The sequence below is a fragment of the Mobula birostris genome, chromosome 23, assembly GCF_030028105.1.
Source record: "Mobula birostris isolate sMobBir1 chromosome 23, sMobBir1.hap1, whole genome shotgun sequence".
NCBI classification, from domain to species: domain Eukaryota; kingdom Metazoa; phylum Chordata; class Chondrichthyes; order Myliobatiformes; family Myliobatidae; genus Mobula; species Mobula birostris.
Genome location: NC_092392.1, coordinates 19,936,990 through 19,953,156, shown reverse-complemented (window position 1 = coordinate 19,953,156; position 16,167 = coordinate 19,936,990). Strand labels below are relative to the sequence as shown.

At 46.7% G+C, this 16,167-nt stretch overlaps 1 protein-coding gene across 1 annotated transcript in view; it reads right to left on the bottom strand.

The window, feature by feature from the left end:
• Positions 1-15,845, bottom strand: part of pfkfb3 (6-phosphofructo-2-kinase/fructose-2,6-biphosphatase 3) — a 101,891-nt gene extending 86,046 nt beyond the window's left edge. The window contains exon 1 of the mRNA XM_072241450.1: positions 15,717-15,845. Coding sequence (XP_072097551.1) covers positions 15,717-15,732 — 16 coding nt within the window. The 5' untranslated portion in view covers positions 15,733-15,845. The remainder of the gene's footprint in view (positions 1-15,716) is intronic.
• Positions 15,846-16,167: the final 322 nt, after the last annotated feature.

The following is a 16,167-nucleotide window of genomic DNA, read 5'->3' as shown; positions in this document are numbered from 1 at the left end:
CTGTAGAGGTCAGGATGCCCAGGTGGTCTCACAGAACAGAGGCTGTAATGCAGGATGCTGGCCTCACACCAGAGGAACAAAGCTTCACAGGGACTCAAGGTGACAGCAAAGGGTTAAGCTTCCGCAGAAAATCCTCAACTGCAGCAGCACGTGCATCAGGGAGAATGAGAGTCTACTGCACGCACGAGCGACTCTGGTTATAAATAGCTTCTGATTTTTTGGAAATATTGTGACCGAGGAAGCCCAGAGGTGGTTCCGCGAAGGACTGAGTCTGGGGGCAGGAGTTGTCGAATGACATTTATAATAAAATCTAAAGATAGATATTCTTCCTGGGTAACCTTCCTTCAACCTTAAGCTACCGCAGGGCTCTAAGGACTTTGGCGTGTCCACAGAAAGCATCTGTCTGGATGCATAACGGCTTGGTACGGTAACTGCTCTGCACGATTGCAAAAAACTGCGAAGAGTTGTAGACAGAGCTCAGCACATCACAGAAACCAGCCTCCCCTCCACGGACTCTCACTGCCTCGGTAAAGCACCGCGCAAATTCAAAGACCCCACACACTCCAGACATTCTCTCCTCCCTCCGCGCCCCCCGCCCCCAAATCTGGGCAGGTGTCCTTCAAACACCTGAGCCGTGAGGTAATGTTGCAACTCCGTAAAACCCTGGTTAGACCACTCTCGGAGTACTGTGTTCTGCTCTGGTCATTATAGGAAGGATGTGGAGCGGTGCAGAGATGTACCAGGATGCTGCCTGGATTAGAGAGCGCGGTTTATGAGGAGAGGTTGAGCGAGCACGGGCTTTTTCTCTCTGGAGTGAAGGTCACCACTTATCCACTCAGCAACTAACCCATGTGCCAAGTATAGCACAGAATTAACCTCCCCCAAGATTAAAGCTGTAGTAGCTTGGAGCTGGGGGGAAGTTACTATACCTGGGAATAAAGTCCAATGTGAACCGATCTAATCAGCAAATATCAAGATTGGTTCGTGTTATTCTTCAGTACATAAGTTAAAGGAGAATAAAATGATTGTTACTCCAGAACCAATGCAGCATAAAAAAATAAAAAAAACATAATAAATATAAGATCAATCTTACAAATCACAATGTACTAGTGTGGCTGCATATACTTGCAGATATAATCTGACTGGTGCAGGAGTCTCTGCACACGAGGTGACTCTAACAGGAAACGATGAAATGACAAAGTGTCTTGGCAAGAGGGGCTCTTGTAGGGTTCAGCAGGGCAGATGGAAACGCAGCAGGGCTGAATGCCAGTGTAGGTATGAGGTGTGGAGTGTAAGCATAAGGTGGCAGTGCATGGGGAGGGATGGGTTAGAACTTAAAGCAGTGGTGTTTCGGGACCATGTTAGACACAAGGATTAATGCGCAGTCATCCTTGGTAAAAATCTGCGAGAGTTTAAAACTATTCCTCAGCAGAATCAAGGTCCATCTGGAAGGTCAAATGTAAAGGGCAGTTTACAGTTTATGGCCTGACCCTTAACAACTTGCAGAGTCCCAATCCACAGCTTGCTGGAAGTGGCCGCACAAGTAGATAGGGTGGTAAAGGCGGCATTTGGCACCGCAGGCTTCCATCGCCTGGGACACGGAGCACAAGAGCCAAGAAGTCATGTTGCAGCTGTGTCAGACTTTGGTTAGGCACTACAGCACCACCCCCCCCACACACACACACTCCTCCCGTGCACACATTTATCCAAAACTCCTCAATATTCCCACCAGAACCCACATCCACCTTTTCCACTGGCAGCCTGTTCCAGACTCTCACCACCCTCTGAGTGAAGTTGTTCACCCTCAGGTTCCTCGTAAATACTTCACCTTTCACCCTGAATCTGTGACTTGTAGTTCTAGTCTCACCCAACCTCAGCAGGAAAAAAACCCTGCTTGCATTTACCCTATCATAACTTTGTATACCTCTACCAAATCTCCTCTCATTACCCTACGCTCCAAGAAATAACTCCCCATTGTGCACATTTCTGGTCACCCCCTTTACAGAAAGGTGTGAAGGCTTTGGGGAGGGTGCAGAAGAGGTTCACCAGCATGCTGTCTGGTTTAGAGAGCACAAGCTACCAGGACAGGTGGGGCAAACTTGGGTTGTTCTTATTTAGAGAGACAGCGCAGAACAGGCTCTTCTGCCCCCAACGAGCACGCGCTGCTCCGCAACCCACCTATGTAACCCTTGCCCAATGACAGGACAATTTACAACGACCAATTAACCTACAAACCGGTACGTCTTTGGAATGTGGTGGGGGGGGGGGGGAGATCTGGAGCACCCAGAGGAAACCCATGAACCCGCGGGGAGGAATGTGCAAACTCCTTTCAGTCGACATCGGAATTGAACCCCAATCTCCGACTCCCCAAGCCGTAACAGCGTCGTGCTAACCACTGCGTTTCTCCACAGCATCGCAGCCTGATAGGAGTTCATAAACTCAGGACAGGTACAGACAAGATAGACAGGCAAAATAATTCACCCTGGGGTAGAAATGTCAAATACTAGATGACATACATTTAAGATGAGAGGTGGAAAGTTCAAAAATGCATGGGCTGGTTTGTTTGTTGTTTCTTTTTTTACACAGAGAGTGGGGAGTGCCTGGATGTGCTGACTGGGGGGTGGGGGGATTTGGAACTTAATACAATTGTGGCATCGAAGAGTGTTAAACACAGGAACATACAGGGAATAGGCAGAGGTTTGGTTTAATTGGTATAAGATGACGAGGGCCATTGATCGTGTGGATAGCCAGAGGCCTCTTCCCAGGGCTGAGATGGCAAACACGAGGGGGCACAGTTTTAAGGTGCTTGGAAATAGGCTGGGGATGTCAGGAGTAAGTTTTTCCCACACAGAGTGGTGGGTGTGTGGAATGCACTGCCAACGGCAGCGGTGGAAGCAGATACAATAGAGTCTTTTAAGAGCCTCTTTGGTACATGGAGCTTAGAAAAGTAGAGGTCTATGTGTCAGGGAAAGTCTAGGCAGTTTCTAGAGTAGGTTACATGGTCGGCACAACATCGTGGGCTGAAGAGCCTGTAATGTGCTGTAGATTTATGTGCTAATTCGGCATCATGCTCAGTGCAGACATTCTGGGACCGAGGATCTTGTTCCTGTGCAGTACTACTCCACGTTCTATGCTTGATTGAAAAGGCGCAAGTTGAGAGTGTGGAAGCAGCAGCCTAGTTCCAACAACTGGGCCCAACACGTTGACACAATCCCAAAAAAGCACACCAGTGACCACACCTCACGAGGAGTTTGAAGAGATTTGGAATGTCACCAAAGACTGTAGCCAATTTCTACAGGTGTGCTGTGGGGAGCTTTCTGACTGGCTGCACCACCATCTAGTACGGAGGGTCTAACATACAGGATCAAAAAAAGCTACAGATCGTTGCAAACTCAGGCAGCTCCATCATGGGCACTAGCTGCCCCACCATCGAGGACATCTTCAAAAGGAAGTAGCAACCATTGCTACGGACCTTCACCACCCAGTACATGCCATCTTCTCATCGTTACCATCAGGGAGGAGGTATATAGGCCTGAAGACGCACATTCAATGTTTTAGGAAAAGCGCCTTCCCCTCCGCCATCAGATTTCTGAAAGTTTATCAACCCGTAAAAGTTACTTCACTATTTTGTTCTCATTTTTCACTTCTTTATGTACGGTATTCTAATTGGAATTTACAATAATTCGTAAAGATTTGCTTTACTTGTCACAAGTGCATCGAAGCACACAGTAAAATACATCGTTTGCGTCCAATCAAATCAGAACGGATTGTGCTAGCAGCAGCCCGCAAGTGTTGCTACACCCCTTGTACCAACATAGCATGCCCACAGCTTACTAACCCTAATCCTAACTATACATCAATGTAGGAGTAAACTGGAGCACCCGGAGGAAACCCACGCAGTCCCAGGAAGAACGTACAAACTCCTTAAAGGAGGTGATGGGATTTGAACTCCGATCGGTGATCGCTGGTGCTGTAAAGCAATTACGTCACCCTGCACCCGGTTTATGTATTGCACTGTACATCTGCCACAAAACAACTAATTTCACAACATACACTAGCAATAATAAACCTGATTACTCTCCAGAAATCAACTCCGACCAGGAGAAAACAGCTTAACTGGCTCCCATCAAGTCACAGAGCCCAGTCAGTGGTCGAGGGACTGAATCTTCAGCAAAGTGGGCAGGTTGCGTATATTCCTGGGTAACTTTCACTCAGCTCCAGAGGAGGTTCACAAGGGTTAGCTCAGGAATGATAGGGTTAATGTATGGAGAACAGGTGACGGCTCTGGGCCTGTACTCACTGGACTTTAGAAGAATTATGGAGGGATCTCATTGAAACCCATTGAATATTGAAAGGCCTAGATAGAGGGAAAATGGAGACGATGTTCCAAGACTGGGAGAGTCTAGGACTGGACAGCACAGCCTCAGAACGGAAGGATGTTCATTTAGACAGAGATGAGGAGAAATTTCTTTCGCCAGAGGGTGGTGAATCAGTGGAATTCATTGCCACACACAGCTATGGAGACAAAGTCAATGGGTATATTGAAAACAGAGGTTGACAGGCTCTTGATTAGGAAGAGCATCAAATGTTACAGGGCGAAGGCAGGAGAATGGCGTCAAGAGGGATGATAAATTAGCCATGATGGAATGGCAGAACAAACTTAATGGGCCGAATGGATAATCCTGCTCCCTTGTCTTCAGTCTTATGATCAACTACTGCCCAGGTTTAAAGGCTCGAGGGAGATTAATATCTTTGTGTGCTATTATTGGTACATTGATCAGTTGCTAGGTGATGACTGTACAAGACAGGAGCCAGGCGGAACAAGTTAACCAGCTTATTAAAAACAGTGCTTGGAATAAAATCTGATCCCATTACGTTCAAGGCACATGGTGACATCTAATTTGGCAGATGACAGGAAATTTGGAGGCAGTGTTGACAGTGAAAGTGGTTATCGTGATCAGTTAAGGAAGTGGGCCAAGGAGTGGCAAATGGATTTCAATGCAGTTGAGTGTGAGGCTATGCATTTTATAAACTCAAACCAGAGTAAGACATACTATAAATGGTAAGGCACGAGGGAGTATAAGAGTATAACTTGTTGAAAGCAGCATCACAGGTAGACAGGGTGGTGAAAAGGTTGTTTAATATGCTAGCTTTCATCAATCAGGACACTACATTACAGTTGTAAAAGTCACTGGTGAGGACGCACTGGAGTACTGTGCACAGTTTTGGTCACCCTGTCATATGAAAGCTGTGGCTAAACCAGAAAAGGTGCAGAAAAGATTTGAGGATATTGCCAGGACTCAAACGCCTGAGTTACAGAGAGAGGTGGGCCAGGCTGGGTCCTTATTCCTCGGAATGTAGGAAAATGAGGGGTTTTATCGAAGTCTTTAAAAATATGAGAGGCATAGGTAAGGTGGATGGTAACAGTCTTTTCCCCCAGGGTAGGGGAAACCAGGGGGCGTAGATTTCAGGGGAGAGAGGTAACATTTAAAAAGGACATGAGAGGGAAACGTTAGTGCAGAGGGTGGTAAGTGTTCGGGACGAGCTGCCAGAGGAAGTGGTTGAGGCAGGTACAATAGTAAATGGACAATACGCCAGTGTTAGAGCAACCAGGGAGTGGCTTCGAATGAAGAACACTGTTATCTTTGAGCTGCCCAGTCAGAGTCCCGACCTCAACCGATCAAACATCTCTGGCAGGACCTCAAGATTGCGTCCATCGCCACTCCCCAACTAACCTGGCACAGCCTGAGCAATTTTGCCCTTGCTCCATCACATTGTGCAAAGCTAATAGAGACTCGTCCAAAAAGATATCAAGTCACCTCTCATCCTCTTTCACTCCAAATCAAAAAGCCCCACCTCTCTCAACCTATCTTCATAAGACATGCTCTTGAATCCAGGCAGCAACCTGGTAGATCTCCTCTGCACCCTCTCAAAAGCAGTTTGAAGAAAACTGTAATTACTGTTATTTCTTTGATATGAACATCAGATAAAACAGCTGTAACATAAGATTTCTTCTTCGTTTTTGACTTCTGAAGAAACTTGTGGACAACTTCATCACCAGACCCAATTCATGAACCCCCTCCCATACATTTGAGAGATCGGAGCGATGGGTGGGATGGGATTTACTGGAAGCTGCAGCCTGGTTGGGGACAAGACGTTTCCCCCAATGTGGAGCTGTGTGCAGCCAAGCAGACATGGGAATGCTGAACAGACTCACTCATTGAGTCTGTGAAGCTGGTTGGCGGCCGCTCTTCCCTCCCCCATCACCACCGTCTCTGTGTCTCCCACACACCGTGGTTGTTCAATCCTGACTTACAGACAGCTGGGGTTACGAACAGTTCTCAGAAACATAATCAGAATCAGATTTAACATCACCGATTCATAAGGTGTGAAGTTTGTAGTTTTATGGCAGCAGTACAGTGCCAAGACTTAAAAATTACCATAAATTATAAAATCAAATAAATAATGCAAATAAAGGAATAACGAGGTAATATTTACGGGTTCATGGATCATTCATAAATCTGCATTAACCACAAGACCACAAGACATAGGAGCATAATTAGACCACTTGGCCCACTGGGTCTGCTCTGCCATTCAATCATGGCTCTCAACACCATTCAAGCTCAAGTTATTCAACCACACACATGAATACCACCAAATTAAACAGCGTTCCTCTGAGGCCAAGGTGCAAAACACAGACCAAAAATCACACACAGCACGTAAGCACATATAATTATGATAGCAGAAAACCATAGTTACAATAAAAATTAAAAATAATATATCCCAAGTCCCTGTAGATTGATGTGCACAGATGTTATCCTGGAGCCATGTTTCTGCAAGAATAGCTCGCAGCAGTTTCTTATATCACTCAGCGCAGCCCCAGATGAGCACAATCCAGCTTGTCTCCCACCGAGCGAACACTGGAGACCAGCAATGATGGGAGGAGCCAGCCTCTAACCCAATGCAGAATCTAGCAGCACACAGCCAGCCCCAGCATCTCCTTCTCCAGCGGCCGCAACAAGAGACCCCGAGGCCTGAATGAGGGCTGCTGTGTCCCACATCCAAGGCCAGCAGCTCCCCCGCAGTCGGTCTCACCAATGAACCAGTGAATCAAGCTCACAGTAGTATTCTATATTAGCCATGTCCAACAGGGTCTTGCGATCACAACAAAAACATCCAAGAAAATCACCTGCACCATCTGTTGGATCATCCATCAACTCCAACAGCTTCTTCCCCTGGCTGCAACATGGTACACAACAAGTCCAGCTCCATTTCTATCCAGCAACTCGCTACCGGCATAGACCTGCAGCACTGGCTCTTCTTAATATCCACCAGTGCCTCGTGATTGTGAAAAAGACGCAAAGGACAAACAATTGCGCCTTTGGTTGGACTCAGAGAGGCCGATGCGACTGAGCATGCCACCACCTTACTGGAAGAAGCCTTCTCCCTGTAACCTTTCATGCCCTTATTCGTCAAGAACCTATCAACCTCCGCCTTAAACATACCCAATGACCCGTCTGTGGCAATGAATTCCACCGATTCACCACCCTCTCACTAAAGAAGTTCCCTCTCGTATCTGTTCCAGGGGGTCATCCTTGTATTCTGAGACTGTACCCTCTAGTCTTAGACTCTCCCAGTATTGGAAACATCTTCTCCACATCCATTCTATCTAAGCCTTTCAATATCTGAAAAGGTTCAAAGAGGTTCCCCCCCCCCATTCTCCTAAACTCCAGCAAGTACAGGCCCAGAGCTATCCGAAGTTAACTCTTACGTTCCCAGGATCATTCTCATGACCCTCATCTGGACCCTCTCCAATGCCAGCACATCCTTTCTTAGACAAGGGGCCCAAAGCCGGGGCCAGCCTGCAAAGTGAATATAACAACAAACACAAAAATTACCGGATATAACCAACTGGCCAAAGAAAGGTAGAGTTTACATTTCAGTCATTGACTGGGACGCTAAGGTAAGACTGGCTTTATTTGTTACATGTACAGTACATCAAAACGTAGAATGAAATGCATCGTTTGTATCCATGACCAACATCTGAAAAATGTGCTGGTGTCACCCCACTTCCAGCGCCAAGACAGCATGCCCACAACTCACTAACCCAAACACCTTTGGAATGTGGGAGGAAACTGCAGTACTCAGAGGAAACCCACTCGGTCACTGGGAGAATGTACAAACTCCTCACAGACTCTGATGGGAATTGAAGCCTGGCACAGTAAAGCATCGCGCTGACATCTACTGACACAGCCTCCCATCATATTCCCTGTTTTTATTTCAGGTTTTCATCATCTGCTATATTTTGATTTGGAATAACTGATATTATAACACAGCCGTGGAGTGTTAGTTGTGATCCTACCACCAAATATATCTTTACCTCCCCCCCCCCCCACCGCTTTGCTTTCCACAGGGATCACTACCTCTGTGATTCCCTTGTCCATTCGTCCCTCCCCACTAATCTCCCTCCCGGCACATTCTTGCAAGCGGCCTAAATGCTACCCCTACCCATTCACCTCCGTTCAGAGCCCCAAATCATTCTTCCAGGTGAGGCAACACTTCACCTGCGAGTCTGCTGGGGTTAGCCACTGTGTCCGGTGCTCCTGATGTGGCCCCCCACCCCCCGTCATAAACTGGAGGGCCGTTTCGTTGAGCACCTCCACTCTATCTGCCGAAAGTGGAACTTCCCGGTGGCCTGACATTTTAATTCCCGTTCTGACATGTTGGCCTATGGCCTCCTCTTGTGCAAAAAATGAGGTCTCCCTCAGAGTGGAGGAGCAACACCTCATATTCTATCTGATTAGCCTCCAATCTGATGGTATGAGTATCGATTTCTCCTTTCAGTAAAAAAAAATTCCCTCCTCCTCCCTTCTTCTATTCCCCACCCTCACCTCTTAATTCTTCTCACCTGCCTATCACCTCCCCCTGGATCCCCTCTTCCTTCCCTTTCTCCTATGGTCCACTCTGCTCTCCTATCAGATTCCTTCTTCTCCAGCCCTTATCTTTCCTCCCCACCTGGTTTCACCTATCACCTTCTAGCTAGCCTCCTTCCCCACCCAACAATTTTTTTATTCTGGCATCTTCCCTCTTCATTTCCAGTCCTGAAGAAGGGTCTTGGCCTGAAACGTCGACTGTCTATTTCCATGGATGCCACCTGACCCGCTGAGTTCCTCCAGCATTTTGTGTGTGTTGCTTGTGATAGTTTTATTAATTTCTCTACAACCACAGTGAAAGAGCGATGGACCTCGTCCTATTTCATACAGATAACAAGCAAGTACACAGCAGTCGCAAGGCGGAAATTGTCAAAATGACAATTTTAGATCACCTCATAAATCACATCTGAACTTTAGGTAACTTATAAATATCACTTGTGCGTCAGGGTAACATCACTGCATTAAAGTCATGCTCTACCCTCTCACTGCACACAGTTCTCAATTATTTTCAAACATCCAACAACTTTCACAACAGGCAGCTTAGGACTTTAAGTTAAGTAGGTTCGGACTTTATTCCCTGGAGCGCAGGAGAACGAGAGGAGATCTGATAAAGGTATACAAAATTATGAGGGGAATAGATAAAGTAAATTCAAGCAGGCTTTTCCACTGAGGATGGGTGAAGCTACAAGTAGAGGTCATAGGTTAAGAGTGAAAGGTGAAACTGAGAGGAAACCTTCACTCAGAGGATAGTGAGAGTGTGGAATGAGGTGCCAGCGGAAGTGGTGGATGAGGGTTCGACTTTAACATTCAAAGAGAGGTTTGGATAAGTATACAGGCAGGAGGAGTGAGGAGGGCTATGGTCCAGGTGCGTGTCGGTAGGACTAGGCAAAATAATAGTTCAGCACAGACAAGATGGGCTGAAGGGCCTGTTCCTGTGCTGTAGCACTCTGTTACTCTAGGAATCTAAGAAACTCAATGACACTGAAGCTAAGATATCTGTGGATTAATCATCATCAGCTCTTCATTAGAAATTGCCTGAGTCATAGGAACTTCCTCTCAGAAACCTCCAAGAGGACCACAACCTTGTCGTGGTTTGGAGGTTTGCGTGCCTCAGTGACCCGGAGAGCTCTGCCGGCTGGAGTCAGGGCCTCGTGCTTTGGCTCTTGGTTGGGTCACCCATGCCAAACAGGTCAGAGGGTAGAGGCCAGACTCAGAGAGGTCCACCAGCCCTCTAGGTTTGGGGGTTCAGCTCAGGGCCAACAACCCTGACTGTTAAAACAAAATTGTTACAGAAACCACAATGAAGAATCCTTCTATGTCTGGGTGCAACAGTACGGACAGACAGAAATGGAGGATCTTTTATTGCTGCCCAAATCGCGAGTGGTGTAATGGGCAGCAAATCCTCTCAGAAACAGCCTGATACCACATACCAAAACTAGCTCAAAAATAGCTTTTATCTCAACTGTTATAACATTATTGAATGATCCCTCTGTTCAATGAAATGGACCCGATCTCACAATCTACCTTCTTACTGTCTGCCTGCACCACACTTTCTCTGCAACTGTAACACTTCATTCTGCACTCCGACTGCTTTTCTCAGAACTACCTCAATCAGCTTTCCTCAGTACCACCTCAATGAACTGACGTGATGAAATGATAGCGTGCAAAACAAAGTTTATCACGGTACCTCAGTACATGTGGCGATACTAAACCAACTCAGCAATTTATAATTTAGTATCAGAACTGGTTTATTATCACACAAGACTATAAGGTACAGGAGCAGAACGAGGCCATTCAGCCCACTGGGCCTGCTTCACCACTCAACAATGGTTCCATTCTCTCACCATCTCCCCGTAACCCATAATCCCCCTACCAATCAAGAGTCTGGCAATATCACCTTTAACTACACCCAATGACTTGGCCTCCACAGCCATCTGTGATAAAATCTGCTGTTTTGTGGAAGCAGTAGAGTGCAAAGACATTAAAATTATTATAAACTGAAAAAAAAACTGCATAAAATAAAGGAAGTGTTCCCAGGTTCATGGAGCTGGCTGTGTCTGCAATGCTCCGCAGCCTCCCACCTGCACACAAGGAACTTGAGGTTTTAAATCAAGCACTGCATATAGTTTCAGTTCTGTCACTGTGGAACTGTGCTGTGTGACTAACAATGTGGACCTCCAAGCTCAAACCAAATTTAAGTCTGGACCTTAATTCCAACAGGCAAGACAACACGGTGACCGTGTGGCGGCGAAAATCGTAAAATTCCCAAACAGACCCCGATGGGCAGCAGAGTCACAGGAACCTCAAATGAGTCCCGGTGAAGGGCGTGGGCCTGAAATGCCAACGGTTTATTCTCCTTCATTGATGCTGCCTGACCTGCTGAGTTGCTCCAGCATTTTGTGTATGTTTCTCTGGATTCCAGCATCTCTTTTGCTTATGAGACTTTGCAGTACGCTTGCTAGGTACCCCCTCCACAACTATATTGATACAGTAACTGTTCTGCCTGGGACCGCAAGGAACCACAGAAAGGTAACTGCAGTTTCTAGTTGCCCAAAATACTTTGCTGCTTGTTCCTGAAAACTTAAAGCAGTATTAAAATTGCTCCGTGTTTCTGCACCTAGTGCAGGTTGGTGTGCTTATTTTCAAAACTACGCCTTCTTTTGATAGAATAAAGTAGTTGTAGTGGAGGGGGTTTGTGGATCTAGAGAGCAGGAGTTTGTGAACACCGTGGCTATCTGCAGGTAGATCTCTGTGAATCATGAGCCAGAGGGATAAAGGAGGCAATTTTAACCATTCTAATTCCACTCCCGACTCCCATCCCGACATGTCGGCCATGGCCTCCTATGCTGACATGATGAAGCCACTCTCAGGCTGGAGGAACAACACTCAGATCCCATCAGGGTGGCCTCCAACAAGATGGCATGAACATCGATTTCTCTAACTTCTGGTAATGTTTCCCTCTCCTCCTTTCTCTCTTTTTTAAATTCCCCATTCCGGCTCCCCTCTTACCCCTTCTCTTCTCCTCATCTGCTCATCACCTCCCTCTGGTGCCCCTCCTCCTTCCCTTCTTGCACGCCCCACTATCCTCTATCAAATTCCTTCTTCAGCCCTTTATCTTTATCACGTATCACCTCCCAGCTTCTTACACCTACCCACCTGGCTTCACCTATGACCCTCTAGTTTGTACTCCTTCCCCCTTCCCCCCTCCCATCTTCTTACTATCCGGTAATACTTGCCAACTCTTCCTCCGCTGAATTGGTGACTCCATTGGTGCTGCTTCATGCACCCGTGCTGAGCTCACCAATTTCATCAACTTCGCTTCCAACTTCCACCCTGCCCTTAAGTTCACTCGGTCCACTTCTGACCCCTGCCTCCTCTTTCTCAATCTCTCTCTCTCTGGAAGACAAACTGTCAACCGACATATTTAATAAATCTACTGAGTCCCATGGTTATCCTGATTGTACCTCTTCCCACCCTATCTCCTATAAAAATACTATTCCCTGTTCTCAGTTATTTCACCTCTGCCGTATCTGTTCCCAAAATGAGGTTTTCCTTTCCAGGACATCAATCCTTCTTCAAAGAACGGGATTTCCCTTCGTCCACTATTGGTGTTGCCCTCACCTGCACCTCTTCCATTTCCTGAACATCTGCACTCACCCCATCTTCTCGCCACCTTAAAAGTGATAGAGTTCCTTGTGTCCTTACCCACCACCCCAAGAGCCTCTGCATCCAACACATCAATCTCCCCAACTTCTGCCATCTCCAAAGGGATGCTGCTGAAAAAAATATCTTTACCTCTCCATCTCCCACCCTGCTTACCACAAGGATCACACCCCCCGCGATTCCCATGTCCACTCGTCCCTCCCCACTAATCTCTCTCCCAGCACTTAACCCTGCAAGTGGCCCAAATGCTCCACCTGTCCATCCACCTCCTCCCTCGCTTCCACTCAGGTGAATCTGTTGGGGTTGCCTATTGTGTCCAGTGCTCTGGATGTGTCCTCCTCTACAATGGTGAGACCTGTCATGAACTGGGCGACCACTCCGTCAAGCACATCCACTGCACCACTTCACGGCGGCCAAACATTTCAATTCCGATTTCCATTCCCATACGTCAGTCCATGGCCTCCTCTTGTGCCAAAATGAGGCCACACTCAGGGTGGAGGAGCAACACCTTATATCCTGTCTGGGTAGTCTCCAACCTGATTGCATGAATATTGACTTCTCATCCCAGTAAAAAAATTCCCTCCCCCTCCCCTCTTCTTCCATTCCCCACTCTGGCCTTTTACCACTTCTCTCCTGTCTATCACTTTCCCCTGGGTTCCCTCCTCCTTCCCTTTATCCCATGGTCCACTCTCCACTCCTATCAGATTCCTTCATCTCCAGCCCTTTACCTTTCCCACTCACCTGGCTTCACCTATCACCTTCTAGCTAGCCTCCTTCCCCTCCCCCACTCTTTTATTCTGGCATTTTCCCCGTCCTGAAGAAGGGTCTTAGCCTGGGAGAGAATGTCATGCACAACAGTCGCTAGAGTATTACAGAGAATGGTGCAAGAAACAAAAGACATCCAGTGAGATGCAGTTCTGTGGGTGAAGACGCCTTGCTAACGAGAGAGGGCACAGGACTATGGCCAGACTGGTCCAAGCTGGCAGGAAGGTGACAGAAACTCAAATAACCAAGCACTACAACAATGATGTGCGGAATGGCATCTCTGAACACACAGCACATCGGACCTTGGAATGGATGGGCAACAGAAGACCATGAAATACGCTCAGTGGCCACTGTATTACGTATAGGAGGTACTAATAAAGTGAGTGTAGCATATTATGTGTGCAGGGCGGGATGCCTCAAGTTAACCTGCACAGAGACTTCCATAGGGACCAGCCGCAGAGATCCGTGCTCGCCTTGACCTTAATATTTGTTGGATTGCATAAGGTTTGGGGAAATAGTCAGACCACTTCATGATCGGTAAGATTATGGAAAGTGGTTCTGCACTAACACACCAGAAAATGGAAGCACTGTAGGAAGTTCTCAAATCAACCAGCAAAATGCTAATCACTACATTTTAGCAACTCCTATGACTTAGTGGAGTGAAGGAGGATGAGAGGCGACTTGACAGAGGTGTACAAGATGATATAAGAGGCACAGATAGAGTAGGGAGCCAGAGACCTTTTCCCAGGGTGGAACTGGCTAATAGAAGAGGGCATCATTTTAAGGTAATTAGTATCGGTAGGGGGGCGGGAGAGAGGGGAGAATGACCGAGGCAAGTTCTTTACACAGAGTGTGGTAAGCACATGGAACATCCTGCCAAGGGTTGGTGGTAGACTATTAAGAGCATTTAAGAAACCCATAGATAGGCACATAGATGAAAGAAAAATGGAAGACTACATGGGAGGAAATGGTTAGACTGATCTTACAGAAAGTTAAAAGGTTGGCACAACATCGCGGGTTGAAGGGCCTTTAATGTTCTATGACCACTTTGATGATTTTCCACTAAAACAGAATTTTTTGTTCTAGATTTTTTATTTAGAGATTAAGTATGGATTAGGCCCATCTGGCCCCTTTGAGCTGCGCCATCTTTAATCCTGGACTAATCACAGGACAATTTACAATAACTGGTCCGTCTTTGGAATGTGGGAGGAAACCAAGGCACTGGGAGGAAACCCACACATTCCACGGGGAGAATGCAGAAACCTCTTATGGAGCACGCCAGGATTGAACTCTGAATTCTGACACCCGGAGCTTGAACGGATCTCATGTATGATAAATTGAACTCTTGACCTCACAATCTACCTCATTATGACCTTGCATCTTATTGTCTGCCTACACTGCAGCTGTTGCACTTTATTCTGCATTCTGTTATTGCTTCACCTTGTTCTGCCTCAATGCACTGTGTAACAGATCTGATCTGTATGAACAGTATCTGATAAAGAGTCTGGGCCAGAAAGGTCAACCCCATTCCTCCACGCTGCCTGACCTGCTGAATTCCTCCAGCATTTTCTGTCCATTACTCTGGATTTCCAGCATCTGCCGAATCTATAAGCATGCAAGACAAGCTTTTCACTGTATCTTGATACATGCGTCAATAATAAACCAATTCATATCGTTTCCTGCTTCTCAAACGCCTACTGTCTGTTGCAGATTGCTATCATTTTCCGGGGAAAAAAAAAATCAGTATCACTCTTCCACAGCTGCCAGTTTCTACTTTAAGAGCTGCAGTTTTACAACAGGGAAACAGGCCTTTCGGCCCACCGTGTTTCTGCTGACCCCTTCGCCTACCTACACTAATCCCGTTTGCCTGCACTAATTCCATCTCCCTCCGTACCCCGCTCATTCAAGTACCAGACGAGATGTCTCTTAAACGTTGTCGCTGTCGCTTTCTCCACCGTCTCCCCTGACAATTCAAGTTTATTCTGAGACAGACTGAAATGGAGACAGAAGCTTAGAATGGATTTCAAAAGTTCAGTTCTCTTCTAATGAACCAATGGTCCACACTCCATTCTAAACTTCTCTTTCCATTTCTTAACCACACAGACACACACACACAGGCACACACGCACGCAACTTCTCACTTTCCATCCGCCGGCGCTCCTAAAATGCAATTGTTTCCCATCTGGGTCAGAGTCTCCCGATTCTCTGGTGCTCGAATTAAATTAACAGGTTGAGCAATCCGTCCTCGCACACTGTGTTGCCAACATTTCCTTCAGAACAAATATCCCCCGCACCAGCCTCGCCCAGTCAGAGAGAGAAAAAAAACAAAATTGCCCCAAACATTCGCAATTTTACCGTTTCCCAGCGGCATCGTAATCCCGTTTCTCAGTCCAATAACAGAAGGATTTCTTGTTACAAACCGTGGCCCCGCTTCCACGTCAGACTGGGAACGGCGCTCGTCGATACGATCAGCACCTTCGATTAATTTCTATTGCGTATCTCATGCATGTGTAAACATTAGCCGCTCGGTAATCTCGGAAATGCGTGCCTGAGAATTGTTAACCCTTACCTTCCCGTCACTGTTCAACGGGTACATGGGGAGGAGAGCGTTTCAGAGTACCGGTGTCGGCAACGTATCTCACCCTACACTACCCTGATAGTCATTTTCTTGTGGGCATTCACAGTAGACGCAAAGAAACACAGTAGAATCAATGAAACACGACGAAGATGGTCAACCAAGGTGCAAAAAGACAAAAGTGCAAATGAAAAAAACACACAAACAAATAAATAAATAATAGTGAGAACA